The sequence below is a fragment of the Cyprinus carpio genome, chromosome A15, assembly GCF_018340385.1.
Source record: "Cyprinus carpio isolate SPL01 chromosome A15, ASM1834038v1, whole genome shotgun sequence".
Lineage (NCBI taxonomy): Eukaryota > Metazoa > Chordata > Actinopteri > Cypriniformes > Cyprinidae > Cyprinus > Cyprinus carpio.
Genome location: NC_056586.1, coordinates 16,030,795 through 16,049,249, shown reverse-complemented (window position 1 = coordinate 16,049,249; position 18,455 = coordinate 16,030,795). Strand labels below are relative to the sequence as shown.

Sequence of the window (18,455 nt, the reverse complement as noted above, 5' to 3'; positions counted from 1 at the left end):
GATTTTTTTTTTTATTTATTTTTTTAACCCGACTTGCTCCTAAGCTTGATGTGAAGTTGGCCAGTGTTTAAAGGGAGGAACTCCTGACTCTCTGTAATTGGGACTCCAATCAGCAGTGGGAGGCAGTTTTAAAGGCGTCTCCCTTCTTGCAGGAGCTTGTAAAACAATGAATGTCTTTGAGTGCGGACAATTTTGAATGCAGGCAGGCTGACAAGCAGGGAAACTTGCGTTACCTTCCCCGGCGATGACCCTCTGACTGAATGTTTCCATTTTGCTCTGAATTTGTATAAAGCCATTTGAACCTGGCAACAACAAACACATTTGCAGCTTCTTCAGATCTGAGTTTCAAAGTCTCGGAGGAAACGGGAGCGGTGAGCCCGCGCCACGAATCGGATTATCGACGATCGTTCACGGCATCATCACACAGCTGGTTTACTTTATGCAAACCACCCGGATCACTGTCAGCCCGGGTTGCACCGCAAGAACAACAGAGAAAGACAATTTTGCGCATAATTCGATTTAACTGCATTATTTGTAGAGCTTGTGGAACTGCCCCGCGAGTGCTGAGCAACTTTAAAAGCAATGGTGGGAAGACTGAACTTGCGGAATGTGTGTGACGATGATCCGCTGGATATGAATTTGAAAGCTGATCGGCCGCTGGACAGTCCTGACTCCGGTCTGCCTCCGAGTCCGAGCCCGAGCGCTTGGTTACTGCAGGGCACCGGGGCTGGTACCCCGATTACAGAAGACGAGAACAGAGGAACCGCCGTGGTATGGGTCCTTAATGCAGAAATATTGGCAAAATATTTGTGCTTTTGTTATTTTTATTAGGTTATTTTAAATATTAGTATTTAGGTTTATTTTAGTTTTCCTGTTATATTTTTGTTTTTGTGTTTTTGTGTGTTAGTTTTTAGTTGAAATATTTATATACATATTTTTAATGTATACTGATTTAAAAAAAATATTTATTAGTTATTTATAAAGCAGTATTTTAAAAAAATCTTAATTACAGGTTCATAATAATCGGCATTTGCATGCATTGTCCTATGGCGAAGGAATTGAACTTGATCCTCTGCCACTGAAAGAAATAAGGTAAAGTGTTTTTTTTTTTTTTTTTTTTTTTTTTTGCTGTGACTATCGCATGATTTTTGGATTTGGCCGATTTGCTCTGGGCAGGTGCAATTCATATGTAGCACTAACTTGTTACACGTGTTCTTACAGATACACGTCTTCAGTGCGTTATGATTCAGATCGGCACTTCATCCAGGACGTGACCCTGCAGCCCAAGGGTTTGGGTCTGGAGATGTGCAGCCAGACGGTGTTGGCCCTGCCTCAGAGCACCTGGAGACATTACAAGACCCAGCTGGAGTTCCAGCCCCGTCATCGGGTGCAGCGCTACCAGAGCACCACCATAGTGTACCCCAAACACACCCGGACCTTCTACACCACCCAGCTCAAGTATGACGGGCACAAGCTGACCAAGCGCTTCTTCTCTGCTGTAGAGATGCAGGCTTCTGATTGCCAGGCTGGTCTTTGAAGACACACGGGCATCTGTGCCTGACGTTACGCCCATATATACCATTTATAAACCACCGCCTGCATTCATTGAGTCCCAAGAGGAAAAAAAGGAAACTCGGACTGAAATTGTTGCCAGTTGGAAAGGGGATCCCTTGACAGATGCGCAGTTTTAGATTGTTTTAGGCTGAAGGAAGTGTAAGCAACTGTGTTTGAAGGTTTGCTTAGGAGCAGCATATGGATATTTGTATGTGTTTTCTCCATTAGTTATCAATGGTAATGTACAACAATGGTTTTTAATTGTATGTAGAAGTGTGGTTGATTATTTAATGGTGAGATTCAATGGTTTGATGGTTAGATTTGATTTTGAAACATAGTTGGCCATAGAGAAATACATGATTTACTAGAGAGCAAACTTTTGCCCCATCATAAAGTGAGTATTAGAATAATACAATGGTGCATTTTAGGTTTGGTTTACAAAGGTGGAGTTTCAGAACATATTTTTCACATGTTTCTATTTAACAGGTTCAATCTCACTGAGCTGTAGAAGGGTAATGTTCATATATTAGGGCCTAAAAAGTGTTTTCTGAAGAAGCAGGGTATGTTAGTGTGTCTTTGCACAAGGGTGTTGAGTGAATCTGGATGAAAACATTAACTCCATCTTAAACTAACATTGTCTGTGTATTTTACTACTGTAATTATCCATTAGGACACTTATGCTGTCATCCATATTTTCTTTATGTAAAGGCTAGATGACTTCCACAGCTCTGCTTGGTTTTAGTAAGTCATTCTCTGTATCGTTACTCATGAAGGAAAATGAGAAGTGGGGTCACATTAGAGCCTGAAACTGCAGACTGAGGCATCTGTAGATAAATAAATTATAATGTAAATAACAGCAATGTTTTTATCAGTGGCATTTTCCCCTATTTATTTCCTGTTCTTGTTTTAATTCTCTTTAATTCTGTGCGCGGTCATTGATCAAGTGTGTGACACAAATGTGCTGGTTTTAAAATCTGTAGCTGTGCTGTGTAAAATTGTTATTCTTTTAACTTGAATTCCTTTTATGATGGTTATTAACAGTTAAAATGAAATAAATACATTTTTAAAGTGACGTGTTTTTTTTTTTTTTTAAATAAAATGTGCATTGTCCTTAATGTTTGCATTTTTTAATCATGCTAGATAACAAGACTTTACTTCAAGTACAACTAGTAAACTTCTCATTTGTTGTTCTTGAGTGCCCCCTAGAGGTGTAAGTAAGTATTATATATATACTATTAGAAATAAGGCCTTAAGGAATGCAATTGTTTTAAAATCTATATAGTGCTATGTATAAGTTTCATTAATACAAGAACTTTACTGGCTGTCAGGGCAGGCCAAGCTCTCCATGAGATCATCTTGAGCAGCCAGATACCGCCTCCTTCTGTTGGTTTTATAAATCTCAGTCCTCTTTTCTTCTTCCACAGGGTTGGCCAGCATTCCCCCCCACCTCAGACTCTCCTGGGACTGGCTCAAGACTGTCTTCGGTGGCATCTTCTTAGAGTGGTTGGGCCCGGCTGCGGAAACCCACAGCTTTTTGTGTTGTCTGCTCCCTTTTTGCTGTTTCTAGGTCTTCTGGGAGCATGTGTGTCCTCCAGGCCTGTTCTTCAGCTCCATGATCTTAGGTGTTGTTTTAGGCTGTATATAGACTCTTGTCTGTTATAGGGGTTTCATCTAGTGTTGTTTTCCGCTGCAGGAAAGGGTCTGGTTAACCCTCTAGTGATACCGGAGTGACAATGTCAAGAGACCTGTGATTTAAATCATTGTGTGGTAATGTTAAATTATTGTGAAGATGCTATAACAGCATCTTTACTATATTCCCGAGTTAAACTACCCCCCTGTATTAATATGGGTCTGATCTGACGTGTGACGTTCTGATCCACAGTTATGTTTCTTGATCGTTGTTTCATTCAAGTGTTCATTTCTATTTTTATTTAAAAACTGGAAACCATTACAACTAACTACAGGAGGTCAAAAACGCCATTACTTTCCGTGCCTCACTGTTGCATTATTTATACCAATCTTCATCGCATTGAAATATACCAAACGTTTCCTAGAAGAAATATAAAGAAGTATGATTGATTTTATTTCGGAAATGTGCCACCGGGTAATTTTATAACAGTGTTTTGCTTTACAGAATTCATAGGAAGCATTTGGCTTGAAGTGGGCGGGGCATATCGCATTAGCCAATCGAATGCATTTAAAGATGTTGAAGGGGGCGTGACATTGTAGGAAAATGTTTGAGCATGTCGTACGCCAAATAATGCAAATGGGTTGAGAGCTTCTTTAGTTTCGTTTTCAGATGGATGCGTCTGGATCACAACAACTGTTCGATGACTGGGATGATATTAGCGACTCAGAATTTCTCAACATCCCTTCTGAGCAACAAAGCATCGGTAAAATATCTTGTAATTTTGGTTAATAGTTGCGATTGTAGTAATACTTTTAATTCTGGAGACAGGATGACACTGTCGTGTTATGAGTGTATCTTTCTGTTAGTAAGTCTATCATCTGTAAATTTTACCAGTCTGTCTTTCAACTGAAAACTTGTACATAGTTTTTTAATGTTTATACATATAAACGAAGTATTGTATGTCTTTCGAGAGCCCCAGTGTCCTCTCAGTAGTGAAACTGATGGTGAACACTCAGTGAACTTTGATAGCCCCTGTGCGTCCACCTCATCTGTACACAAGTAAGTTATTTAGATGATGCTTAGTGGAAAATGGTTACATATTGTGTGCAGACATGGAACCCTAGTTATTCTGCTGAACTGCAGCATTTGATAGTTCTTTGCTTTTGTCACGTGACTGTGCTCTTCTTTTCAGCAGGAATGAAGAGGCTTTGGGACAAGAAACAGTAAAAACAGAAACTGTGAGAGGTTTAAAGAGAAAGAGCCTACATGGAAACAGCTTTAGCCCAATGCAACGCTTCTTCAAGCGGCATCTGAGCGTGACCCTCCTGTGTGAACAGTCTTGGTGTGAGATGAAGACTGTTTACAGTCTTTTAAAGCCATTTGTCAAGAGAAGGGAAATGCAACGTGCTGAGGTGCAGATCGGAAAAGAAATTCATTTATCAAGAGGTGACCACTGATGTTTATAATACACATTTGAATATACTGCAGCATAATATCTTGTTCATGTTCAGTAATCCGATCCATGACTTTCATCTCCAGAAAAGGAGATTCAGGACGTTGTCCCTGTAGATATCTTGACTAGAGAAGATGCAGAAGCCATCAAACTTCTCAATATGTTGCACATGATCCCGCTGTTGGAAGCAGGTGAGTTGACAATGTTAATATTTAGTGTTAGATGTTGTTTTTGTAGTCAGATCATTTTCAAACATCTTGTTTCAGGAGAACGTGTGCGAGAGTTTCCTGTGTTTGGTGTGCTGGAAGGTGTTTTTGTCTTGGGGGTCATTGATGAACTCATGTATAACCAGAAGGGGGAGCTGGTCCTGAACGAGCTCAAGACACGCAAACAGAACTCCTTGCCTAGTTCTGCACAAGATAAAGTCAACTGCTTCCAGGTGAGTTGGGGTTATTCACGCATACAGTAGTAAATCATTGCACTGTGCTTTTGTGAACAGCTGCCTTATTCTCATTAGACTTCATTTCCCCATACATTTGGCCATATAGTTAATTTCTGTTAATTTATTAAAATACATATTTTGAATGCATTTAAAATGATGGGCTCTTAAGAATAACAAATGCAATTCACACATAAAATGACCTGTATACACCTTCTCTATAAAAGCCTTTTTTATTATTTTGGGTGGGCATAAAGTCATAAATGTTAGGGTGTTACAACTATCCTGATATCATAATAAAAAAGCCTCATGAAAGAATGAAATTCTAAACCGTTAAGTAGTTTGGCATAATCGTTTATAATTATATCTTTGAACAATAAAGAAGAATCTGTTTATAGTAAAGTAATAGTTTTAATGAACAATAACAACACTGGTAAAACAATATTTTAACTGCATATTTGAGCAAATTTGTAAAAAAAATTTGAGCACTATATTCAAATGTGTATAAATAAAATTTTAGCAAATTTTATCTGCAAAGTCATGTGGTGCAACCAGCTAAATAGTAAATCATGTGTTGTGACTCCCCAAAAACTAATGATATTAAAGAATTAATAATTGATGATTTTAGGAAAAATACCTTTTGCCATGAAAAATATATTTAAAAATGCTGGAAATGGCATAAAAAGTTTTTGGGAATGATATGAAACCAACATGAATAAAAAAAAAAAAAATTCTGAGTATGTTTTTTGGCACATATTTTTCCTTCCCTTTTCCTTTTCTGTTTTATGGACACCCTAATGTGTCATTGATTCATACTGTATATATTGGATCATTATACCTGTTCTTTAAACTATCCATCTGTTATTCAGGTGGGCCTGTATAAATTACTATTTGATGGACTGGTCAGAGGGGAAGTGAAGAAAGACCATGTTTTAAATCACCTTAAACTGCGTTCAGGTCAAGTACTCGGAGCAGGAGTCCAGGCCCATGCTAAAAGCATTGGGGTCCAGGTGACTACCTTTGAGGAACTGGTTGATGCTCTACTAATAACTGTGTCATGTTCTGATCTTCCATGCATTGACCTGCTTCAGATTGAATACTATCACCAAGGCTCTAGTGGACCCATTGGGACCAGAGTCGCTCCTTTCGATGAAGCTCAACTACGGGCAGAGCTTCAGGGTTATCTGGCCTACTGGACAGGTCAGAGGGAACCCAAAGGGGTGGACATAGAGGAGGCCTGGAAATGTAGATCATGTCTTTACAAACAAACTTGTGATTGGACAAAGAATAGATTGCAAGTATCTGACCAACAAGCAGCTCATGCTAGCTCATGATTTAGCATTTTACAGATTATACAAACATTCGTGTGTAGTGACTACTTTTGTCATATTATTAGTTTTTTACTTCTATACTTTTATCATTGTCTTAGGTGTTCTATTTAAGTCTTTTAGTTTTAAACACGCATATATGATGTGGATGTTATTGTGCAACTCTATAATGACTGTGAGTGAAGTGTTGTGAATTAATAATAATGCATGATATAATTCATAATGCATTTTTTGATAAGAATGGCTTTTTTAATGGAAGCAAGCTGAAAGCTTCCTCACTTTGTGTGCATTAAGAATTTTTGGCCACTTAGCTAGTGGAATGGATATGTGTTTTTCAGTGGACAATATATAATGCATAATGCAATAATACATTTAAACTGAACAAATTGCATATAGAACTTTTTAAATTACAATACATTTGAATACATATATATATATATAAATGGGATTCAGTTTCATTATTAATATGTATTTTAGTAATGTTTGTTTCCCCTATGTTTATCTCCTTAACCTTTTTTTAAGCAGAGATGTGCATCAATAACTATAGCCATTATGTAAAAATAAATAAATTATGAAGTATTTTTTATTTTATTGTTTTTTAATAATGTTTGTCACTAACAAAATATTTTTTTTATGATAAAATGTGTGCCATTAGATGGTGCTATTTTACTATTTCTTATTTACTGAATTGCTGAACGTTTTGAATTTATGTTCAGACATATCTGTAACATGATAATATGATAAACAGTTGTATTGACTGTATTTGACAGTTGCTAAAATTAAATCAGTGATGCGGTGTGCCAAAGACTGGCAATGCCATATTTTGATTAGCAGATCTCTCATAGTGAGAATCTAGTGTTGATACGGAGAGGCTTGTTTATTTGGGCCTGAAATTTCATCTGCACTGTGTGTCGTCACAGAGTGCAGGCCTTGGAGCATGTCCTTGTTATCAATATGACACACTGAGACTATGAATGACACATCTGGCTTTCAAAAGAGGCCACACACTCCCTCCGAGTGCTCACCATCTGAGCCTAAAACACACAAACAGTTTAGTCCATCTTTACATTCAGTGGCTGAATTTGTTCCTAGGCTGTTGGTTAATGTGTGCAGGCACCTTTGCATAGTAAATGGCCATGTATTATAAGCTGTTTTAAATACCCTCTGGAGGCTTGTTTATTTTAATAATGAATACACTCATTCCTTTCCTTCCTGCTTACCTTATAATAAGCAGGCAACTGACTGCAAATCTCAATATAGAAGAAGCTGTGCTCTCATTTGATACCGGTAATGATATTTCCCAGCTTTGGCCATGCTCAGGCATCGAACACCCGTGAGGCTGAGAGCAGCCGTTATTAGATTGTGTTGGTTGAGGTCTGCTCTAATCTGCTAGTCGATAGGCTAAAAGAGCCATTCCCAGTGCTGTGTTTGCTCATGTCTGCATTAAAGCACACCATCTTCCTCAACGCAGCAGCCATAGGAAGCTGCAGTAGCGTCTGGTCTGATGAAGTCACTCAGGCGCTAATGACCCCTCATTCAAAGCTCTTAAAAGCACTACTGCTCACTCAGTCTCTAGTAAAATGCTTCAGCCTTTGTAAACTCGTGTCACCTGGCAGACAGAGGAGCCATGCAACACTAATGTGGCCCATTGGTTCATGCTCTGTTTGTGTTGCTCACTAATTTGCACCAAACTCAATTCCTGCCTCTCTTGATCAATCGGACGCCCAATAAAAGGGGCTCTGAATGGTGATTAAATAAGGGTACAGACAAAAAGAAGCTAAAAGGCTCTGTTCCTCCTTTATCTATCATGTGAGAAAAAGAGTTAAATGATGCGTCAAATTAAGTGCAAACCCGTGGGGTGATGGCCACGTGAGTGTGCTGTGCATGGGAGCAAATGCAGGTATACATTTGTCAGGACTTTGGAATAATTCATTTTGCAGTGTGGTATTTAACATCGATGAATGTCATTACACTGGATTACATCATTCCCTATAGTGCAAATCATTCTTCTAGGATAATACACAGAGTGAATCTCATGGAAAAAGTACAAGATCATTTTTCAAATATTTAATTTGTTTTATAAAATATATTCTGATGCAAAATTTAATCCAATTCAAACGGTTAAGGTGTAATAATATGTAAATTTATTAAAAAGAATATAGAGAACAGAAACCACAAATCATAACTTGGAAATAAAGTTCTGGATAATAATAACAACCTTCAAATATAGAAAATATAAATCCAATGTTAGTACATTTTTAATAACAATCCATTCATGATGGATTGAGCCCGTATTAATCAAAACATTAATAAAATTGTAAGTAAAACATAAACAATTATTCTGTTCAAATCAAAAGTACCAAAATATTAAGTATTAAAATATTAAAATATCAAAGTATCTGAATTTCAAGGTATCTGAATTTGAATAACAACCTGTAAGAGTTCTAAGTCTAGGTCTAAGAGTTGTCGAGTGAAGCCAAAGAAGAGGAAGTGAGCTGAAAAGATAGAGAGACCAGAGTCTCAGAAAGTCAAAACCCCCCCCTATTTTGCAGAGTCTATCTTATATACTGTTGTTCCAGACATAAGTCGTCATCTGGCTATCACTAATAACACCTGACCTTTAAAAATAGTCTAGTCAATGTCTCGATTTTGGACTTCTTCTTCTTTTAGATTCAAAGTATCATACTGATAATTCTAAGAAATATTGATACAAAAGAACAATATGTGCAGTTCAACTTCATATGCAAAACAGACTCAGCTGACTACGCAGTTAGAAATATTGTGAAATTACATATGAAATATACCATAAAGTTTACCCAAAAACATTTTTGAATATAAAAATGAAACCTGTTAATATATATATGAGACAGATCCTTACCATGAAATATTAATTTTTAACATTTGAAATGAAACTTATCATTATGAATAGAACACATTTTGAGTACGTGACTTCTCAGAATCTCTCAACAACACTTGGGTTTAATTTAAATATGTGGACTTCTCAGAATCTCTATCACCATGTGGATTTCTTAGAATCTCCACACACCATATTCTAAAACTGTAAATAATAATTATGTACCATTCAAATCTTAACAAATCTTTAAATGTTAATAAAAGAAGTCTCTTATGCTCACCAGGGTTGCATTTATTTGATAAAAAATACAGTAATAATTATAGTATTGTGAAATTTTGTTACAATAAAATAACCGTTGTGATATATTTTAAAATGTAATTTATTCTTGTGATGGAAATTTTCAGTAGCCATTACTGCAGTCGTCAGTATCACATGATCCTTCAGAAATCATTCTAGTATGATTTAGAATAAATATGAAACTTTTTATTTTATTATTCATTCTTACCATTCTTTTTGAAAAGAGTTGTGAATTATAGAATTGTTGGGGAAAATTATTCAGGATTCGATGAACAGAAAGTAAAAAAAAAAAACAGCATTATTTTTGTAACAATGAAATGGTCTTTACTGTCACTTTTGATTAATTTATTGCTACATTTACTGGCTAGCAGTAAAAACAATTTGACTGAGATGTAAAAATACTTTAAAATAAATAAATATAATAAATCTATTTGCATTACAGTAAGAAGCATCTTTGTTTGGATTATGATAATTAAAATATGGCAATAGGGTAATTATCATGAAAACATGCAAAATATGCTGCTTCATCTGTTAAGAAATTATTAAGTGATGGTTAACTTCTCTGTTAAGAAAAGGATGGTTTACTTTATGATGCATTTTCATAAGGAAATTAAAAAATAAGACAAAGAAATAATGCATGGTAGACTAAAAACTATGCAGTAAATCCATTAAAAGTGTAAGCCTGTGACGCAGATCTCATTACAGATTGACAACGGTGTGCTTGCTGCAATAATGCAACCGATTCAGAATTCAGCTCCACCCTGCCCAGTGTGGAGATCCCCACACAGTCAAATGAAGGAGCAATTAAAACCCACAGGCCTCTTTACCAAGCCGAAGCAAAACATGAGGAAGTTCTTGGACTCAACCAGCTGTTCACAACCCCAATCTCACTGTCATCATTAGTCAACTGACGAACACACCACCCTCTCCAGTTCAGACTCTTTAATGCTGTTTAACTAGAATCTGCTGCAAGTGATCACAGAAACAGTGCAAAGGGCCAATAGCACTGACCTCATCATTTTGAAAATATAATGGAAGTATCAGTATACTTTTGGATTAACGCAGAAGATGGAGGAAGGGAGATGGTTGTGAGAAAAATTACGCTTCATTACACAGTCCAAACAGCTGATAAAAACATCTCAATAATCCACACAACTCTAATCCATCAATTAACTTCTTGTGAAGCGAAAAGATGTGTGTTTGTAAGAAACAAATCCATCATGACGTTTTTTTAACTTAAAATCGTCTAAATGCGAATCCATAATCCATAAAAATGCTACAGTGAAAAAGTAGTCATCTGAATCAGAGAAATATGCACAAATCAAGCACCATTTACAAGCAAAAACAGTTCTTAACAAAAATGTCAGTGGGTTTCGATGTGAGAGGACAACAGGGGATTGACTTTCTCACTGGGGGAAGTGTTATTATGGATTATGAACTGGCATTTTCACCAGAAGTGACCATTTGCAGTTAAAATGTCTTGATGGATTTGTTTCAAATGGACAGCTTCTTGCGTCACAAGATGTTAACTGATAGACTCGAGTTGTTTTTGTATAACTTGTGGATTATTGTGATGTTTTTATCAGCTGTTTGGACTCTCATTCTGACGGCACCCATTCACTGCAGAGGATCCATTGGTGAGTTAGTGATGTAATGCTAAATTTCTCCAAATCTGTTCTGATGAAGAAACAAACCCATCTACTTCTTGGATGGCCTGTGGGTAAGTAAACTGTTCCTTTAATGTGATGAACTGATGCAACTGGTTAGAAGTAACTCAGAATGTATCCTGAAAAATGTAAGTTACATTTTGGAGAAAAAAAGTATAGCATATAATATTTTGCTGTCCAAAGCAATGAATTTCATACATTTTTAGGTGTGGCCAAATGTATACATTTTTGGTGCCAAAGGTAACTTGTGAAATGCCTAAGTGTCTCAGAAAAATAAGAAAAGCTCTTTTTCACTCAGCTCTGCTCTTGTGGACACCTAAGAGGAATTTTGAATGCATTCAGGTCATTTGATACCAGCCCCTTTGTTTTGCCGTAAAGCACGTCTTAATTCACTCTTCTACATTTTTGGCAGAGCACAAGGCATTAGTGCATTTCTGCCTTGAAGGTTCACACAAACCACCTTAAAACATTGCAGATCTTATTGCATTCACATTTTGTCCTAATAGAGTAATTGTCCTCTAGTCCTGGAAAGTGAAAAAAGGGAAGTCTCATTTTTCATTTTGTTCTGTGGGAGGGAGGGAGTGAGAGAACCGCACACAGTCAGCGGCCTCCGGGAAAGACTCTAAAGTATCCTTTAGCGAAGACACATATAACTACAACTGAAACAAATTAAAGCACGAGATCCAGGGGCTGAGATAAGAGTTGGCATTGTTTATGAGAATGTGAGTGCAGTTGTGTGGGTTTGTTTAAGGGGAAATAGCATGTGCATATTAATGGCACAAGTGCGCTTGTGTACATGAGAGATTAATTGAATAGTTCATAAATGTGATGGGTTAATGAAATGGCAGTTGACAGTGACTGTGCCACACAGGAAGTGCAGGGCTTTATCTCTGTCACGCAGCACAGAAAGAAACTCTGCTCCGTAGGTCACAAGTCAATTTGATAACTTACTTTTTTTGAGGCGATAAAGTACTACTCTAAAGAAGGGTCAGGAAGGACAGATCTCTAATATGAAAAGTTAATGAACAGCCACTGTAATATATAATTGCAATAAATATATATTTTGCAATATATATATATGTTTTAGATTAGTGACTTTTTGCAGTACAGTGTCAAGGGCTGTTTGCCCAAACACACACTCACACAACACACGTTTTGCTTATTCACGCAAGACATGAATTCATGTGCTATTTTAGTCTGCTCATAGTGAGTCTGCTTGCTTTGGAAAAGCAGAGGACATTTGGCAATTCAAGCAGAGAACACATTTGACAAATCATGTAGAAAAGGCAGACAAACCAATGTAGAAGAACAAATCATGCACATTAAAAATATGTTCTCACAGGACTTACTCATTTTACTTGAGCTGTTGCTTAGCTGAAGCACTTAAATCATGTAAAATTGTAAACTTTATTGCGTACATTAAAAATTATTTACTCACCCACTGTTGGAAGTGTTATTCTATGGAAGAATTTTCTGGACTGTTTTCAAAAGGAATTGCAAATTGTATTTTTTATTTTCCATATGTCTATGCATAAAATGTGACGTAATCCAAACGCACTTGCAAATCTTGCATTACTACTTGCGTTGTCGTGTGCGAACAGTGATTGCCAAATTTCAAATGGAAAAGCAAAGTCCATTTGCAACTCTATTTCCCATGTCTTATGTGTTATGAGCCTGTCATATTTAAATAGCAATATTAATTACCACATTTGCTTTTTCACTCTCTCTGCAACATTCATGTAACCTGCCAAAACTCATTATTTACAGTATAGAAAAAAATTACATAAAAACTCTCCTGTAAAAAATGCAGGCTTTTCAAATAACACAGATGGCTACTATTTCACAGTGAATCAGTGTTTGTGCTTTAGATGCCAGTTTTGCTCGGAACACTAATGAATTTCAATGAAATGTTTGTAAATCTGCCTTGAAAACAAGCATCGGGAGCTGCTGTCATATTGGTGGGTAAATCTGTGCCTTATTGTTCATTCAGTTTGCTTCCCAACAGCTGGATTCGAATCTGCATGTAAACATGACTTTAGCTGAGATTGCTGGGAAGTGACTTCACAACATGTCTCTATATGTGGTTTTATAGTGCATTATGACAGCATGAATTACTGCCAGCAGCGCTCATGCAATTACTGCCATGATCGAATGTACTGTCCTCTTGCCACATAGTGCCCCCTGAGTGGAACAAAACAAGCTATCGAGCTATCATCTGTCTAGCAGAAGGGTCCTGTAACACTAATTACACATAATGTTCTTCTTGGTTGTGATTAAAACAAAAAAAGAAAAAAAATCACCTGGCTTGTTTTTCTCTGTGGTGGCACATGTAAAGTAGCATGTTTCTGTGATGAAGCGGCTTTTGTCTGTCACTCTGTCCCAGCAGTGCGGGGGTGTAGAGCTTGCTATTCCCAGAATAGGAATATACAGGAAGCTAGAAAAACAGAGGGTGTTTTGTGCTAATGAGCCCTAACACAATTCACCTGTTAGTATCTGAGTGCTGATTGGTGGGACGTCAGGAGAAGCTATTAGTGGCCTGGTGAGAGTTCTTTAACACCTATGATGTCATACATGGATCCTGTTTTAAATTTAGAGTGTGCCATGCAAAGTTTCCTATAACATCTTTTACCAGAAAGATCTGGGTTTCCTGCTTACATCACTGGGAAAATACTGGACTTTGGGAGAATAGTATGTTAAATTGAGGTTGAAAAGTTTTTTTTTTTTTTTGCTTTGTGAGTTGATGTTTTCATATTGTGTTTGAATAATCTGAAATGATTAATAAATGCAGCATATGCTACACTGTGTCTTTCATAAGTCTGTGGTCGGTAAAGTTTGTCGAAAGAGGTCTATTTTGTTCACAAATAATGCATTTATTTGATTTAAAAAAATACAGTAAAATAGTAATATTGTGAAAAATTATTACACTTTTTTATTTAATGTAAATTATTTTAGTGATGTCAAAGCTACATTTTCGGTAGCCATTACTCTGTCTTCGGTGTCAGAAGATCATTCAGAAATCCTTTTAATATACTGACATGATGCTCAAAAACACATTTATTAATATGACAGGTGAAACTTTTATTTTTCATGATTATTTGACGGATAGAAAGTTCAAAAGAGCAGCATTTATTTAAAAAAGAATTATTTTGTAACAACATACAAGTCTTGTATACAAATTCATCCTTGCTGACCCCAAACTTTTGAGTGCTTGTGTATGTTTAAGCAATATTTATCTTATAGATACAGTATTGCCTTACTCAATTTTGCTCTGCCAACAAATAAACCAACAACATTATCAACTGCTGCATGTCTCAAAGCAGTTTCATTCCTGAACGAATCAGTTGAGTGAATGATTCAGTGATTTGCTTTAAAAGACTTGTTGAGTTCCTAAATTAATCGAAGAATGAATCGATGAACTGAAGTTTCTAAATGAATCGACGAATTGATTTTTAAAAGAAATTGTTTAAAGGAATCAGTGGCTCACTGATAAAGACTTGTCTAAAGAATCAATGAAAAAAGCCCAACACTACCGACACTGCAGAAGATGTATTGTATCTTAAATTTAAGTGTATTTTTGTTTTAACTTGTTTATACTTCAGAAAATATACCATCAGACAACATTCATTTGACACACTTGCTCATGTTTGCCTCATGTATAAGTGTTACTAGGCTATAACAAAAAGGGAAAGCCTTACTGTGAGCATCCCATGGGACTTTGTTTCTCTTGGCTTGTCACCAGATAGAGTAGCATGTGACTCTTGGGACAGAGAGTGTTTCATTTACATGGGAAAGTCGTGCAGCACAAGAAAGTACAAAAGTCAAATCCCACAAAAAGTATTTAGAAAACAAACTAATCACTTCATGACAGCATAATATAAATTCAGTGATGAAATGACGTGGGAGGCTCTACGTCAGTTCAAGAATCACTCACGAGAGCCATATATTGTTTTTCATTCCCTTCATCTGTGCGTCACTGAACCACGAGGTTTCGAGTTGTGCTGTGGATGTCTACGTGAGTGCATGACTGCACCATGAAATCATTTTAGGAAAAAAGAGAGCAGACAACTCACATGTTCACTGGCACGTTTAAGGTTTTTCTGTTATTTGTGGCTGTGATTTGATCTCGGTCATTGTGTTTTGGAAAGAATGGGGAGTGGATGTGTTATTCATTCTGTCTCACACTGAATCATCCCTTTAAGCAAACGCTTCCATGCCTTCTTTCTTTTTGCTTTGATATGCAGAAGTCCCAGTGCTTGTGATATTTTCATCACTGTAATAATTCCCTATGAAGCAGAAAGAGAGAGATAGTGTGTGCAGGGAGATTCTTTGCTGAGCAAAAGAACAGCTGACTCAAAAGAATGTGATTATATAATTCAGCTCACGTTGAGGTTTTTGATCATGCATAGGCATTTGCAAACTGTAACAAATGAATGTCCAAGCATCTCCTTTCCATACAACAAAAATCCATGGTTATTATAATGCCAAGCTCCCAAAAGTATGATAAAAGTGGTTAATACAGCTTTTGTACTCCTTTCAAAGTCTTTTGAAGTGATATGATAGCTTTGACAGACCAAATTGAAGTTTTTATTCACTGAAAATCACGATTTAGAACTATGTTGGAGGGGAAGACTTTAATTTTGGCCTGTCGTATGACCTTAGAAGACCTGGAATATAATGCATGAGATACTTTTGTGGTAATTTTGTGTTTAATTCTATATAACTTTTTGTCATTTTGGAGCTCGCAATTATTATTTTCAATTAAATAATAGCATAAAATAAAAAATAATTTAACACAAGGAAATACTATTTAGGTCTTTGAGTGAAATTTTATTTTTTCACCAATTTCTTTCCAGTGTATATAATTTTTTTTTATCGGAATTTATAGCAACTAAGTTGTATATATACACAGATTTTTTTTTTTTTTTTTTTTTTTACTTTTTACAAGAAAATTCATTTGAAATTCACTCTTATGAAATATTCTGAACACAGAAATTATCCAATATCAATCGACTAGGTTGCTAAATTAAATTAAATGATAAATTATAATAAAAATATTAAAAAAAAAATAATATAAAGAATTTAAATATTGGATGAAAAACACTAATTCCACTTTGACCAACTACAGGCCCTAATGTACTCAAACCCACTCTGATAAACTCAGAAGAAGCAGGTCATGGTGAAATAAGTCTTGTTTAAAGAGCAGAGTTTCCATAAGCCAGCTAGACGGCAGTATTTATTTGAGGTTGTGGAGCTGAGCACACATGCACACGCCACGCGCAATCATTCACAGCTCATTTCAGCTCCCTTTATCAGTCTGCACACATTTTATAACTGATGTTGAAGTGCAGACGGATTTGTTTCAGCTTTCCACACAGAGAAATAGATCTCTTGACTCAACAGAATTTGTGAGACTTTTTAATACTGTACCCCTGCAAAAGTTCCAAAACACACTCTGAGGCAGAGAAAAGAGAGACACACAGTGATCAGAGAGCTTGTGTTAAGTCAGCTTTAATTTATTGGCTCTCATAACACTTTGTTTTCATTTTTTCTCCCTTATGTTCGAGTCTAGGGTTGATCTGAGATATCCCACAATGCATTCACAAAGAGACAGGAAGATCAAAGAGAAGAAAGAAAGTTTGTGTTGCATGTTGGGTTTGGGTTATTCAGCAACTCTCTCGTGTGCTACATTGAGACAAACAACCATCAGAGCAGAAGTTGAGGATTCTGCTTTGGTGAAATATGATCTACTACAACACTGCAGGGAATGGATGCTTTGCTGGAACATTTACTTCAGGATGACAACAGGCCCAGAGATCTGGCACAGAGTTTTCTTTTCAGTTAATACATTTTCAGTTTAAAGATCCTCTGCTTTGGTTCTGTGTGTACTGTATATGCAGATCACAAATGAACTCTGTGTATTAGTTTTGTGATCAAAAATACAGAGTCATGATTCTCTAATTTTTCTAGTTTTAGTTTTCAGTGTCTTGGAAGAACAAATGCAAACACAAAGACATCAGTGGAAATAGAGGTGACCTTTTTGTCTCTGTCCCTCCTTTTGGATCACTTGGCCAGAATTGTACAACAAACAGTAACCTTTTCAACCCAGTCATTCACTGTGTACTTGCCCACAGTGTTCTGTTTACCACACATTCACAGCACACAAAGACCACTGACAGGAAGAATGGATGCACACATCTTTGCAGTTTTGTTGAGCTAGTAGTTTTTTGAAAGATGAACTTTAGCAACAAAAAACAAACAAACTAGGTTTCGTTCTGTGATGGATGTTTGTTATGTTTATGTGATCCATCGGTCTCTTTCTCATATTTTTCTCCTCTAACCCATAAACAGCTGCAGCCGTGTGGTTGAAGTCAATTCCCTGTGAGGGGTGTCGAGTCCCTGGGGGGTGGGGGGCTGATCTGTGGCTTGTTGCTCCATGGCTCATCAGACGCATTCATCACTCTGGTGTGTATTAATCTTCTCTTCATGAACAGAGACTCAGAATGAGAGAGAGAGCGAAAGAGAGAACCAGAAAGAGTGTGTCATGAGGCATGAATATCTTCATAACACATTTTCACACGTCCCCAAAAAACACAACCAATTATTTTCATGCATGACAGGCTAAAGAAATAACTTTCACCAATCACCAGTGGTTGACACTAATAAAGTACTTTCAAAATATGTATTTTATCAGGATATTTTTATTTTGGGATTTCATTTTATCTTATATTACAAATTCATTTTGAAAGTGAATTACTACAGTAACAATAGTTTTTTTTTATTAATAATTATTAAATGAAATAAATATTATTATATTAAGTTAAATGTACATTTATTAATATTGAATCTTTATATTTAGTAGTAATGATTAAAAATACTAATTATTCATTATATCTTTTTTACAGCATTCATTCACTTTCCACCTTTTATTACCACTTATTCTCAAATGTAATTTAATTTGATTTAATTTAATGTTCTTGCCATCAATTTTCCATAAAGAAAACACATTGAGGATTTAATCATGTGATTGCTTGCAATAAATGTGGCCTTGCAGCTGACAGAAAATAACTTAAAAAAATAATGAAGTATAGTCTTTTGACATTTAAGTACACTCAATGTAACTTTCATAGTTAAGTGCACTCAACGTAAGTACTTGTGTACTTTTACTCAACTTGAATGTAATCATGATATCAGACACCATGACAGCTGACATTTTGTGACTGTATAAATCCCCCA

At 36.2% G+C, this 18,455-nt stretch overlaps 2 protein-coding genes across 4 annotated transcripts in view; both read left to right on the top strand.

The window, feature by feature from the left end:
- The first annotated feature begins 26 nt into the window (after positions 1–26).
- On the top strand, positions 27–2,626 carry LOC109071146 (refilin-B-like). Its single transcript, XM_019087617.2, has 3 exons — positions 27–771; positions 1,013–1,092; positions 1,222–2,626. The coding sequence occupies exons 1-3, from the start codon at positions 583–585 to the stop codon at positions 1,535–1,537; spliced, it is 585 nt and encodes a 194-aa protein (XP_018943162.2). The 5' UTR covers positions 27–582; the 3' UTR covers positions 1,538–2,626.
- Positions 2,627–2,750: 124 nt separating this feature from the next.
- LOC109071148 (protein ABHD15) overlaps positions 2,751–18,455 on the top strand; it is a 29,763-nt gene continuing 14,058 nt past the window's right edge. The window contains exons 1-5 of one of the 3 annotated variants that reach the window (XM_042771218.1): positions 2,751–3,947; positions 4,156–4,243; positions 4,380–4,630; positions 4,724–4,828; positions 4,904–5,076. In XM_042771218.1, the coding sequence (XP_042627152.1) occupies positions 3,854–3,947; positions 4,156–4,243; positions 4,380–4,630; positions 4,724–4,828; positions 4,904–5,076 (711 nt within the window). In that variant the 5' untranslated portion in view covers positions 2,751–3,853. Of the gene's footprint in view, positions 3,948–4,155; positions 4,244–4,376; positions 4,631–4,723; positions 4,829–4,903; positions 5,077–18,455 lie in introns of all 3 variants that reach the window. The other 2 variants (XM_042771217.1, XM_042771219.1) reach the window with 2 other exon arrangements.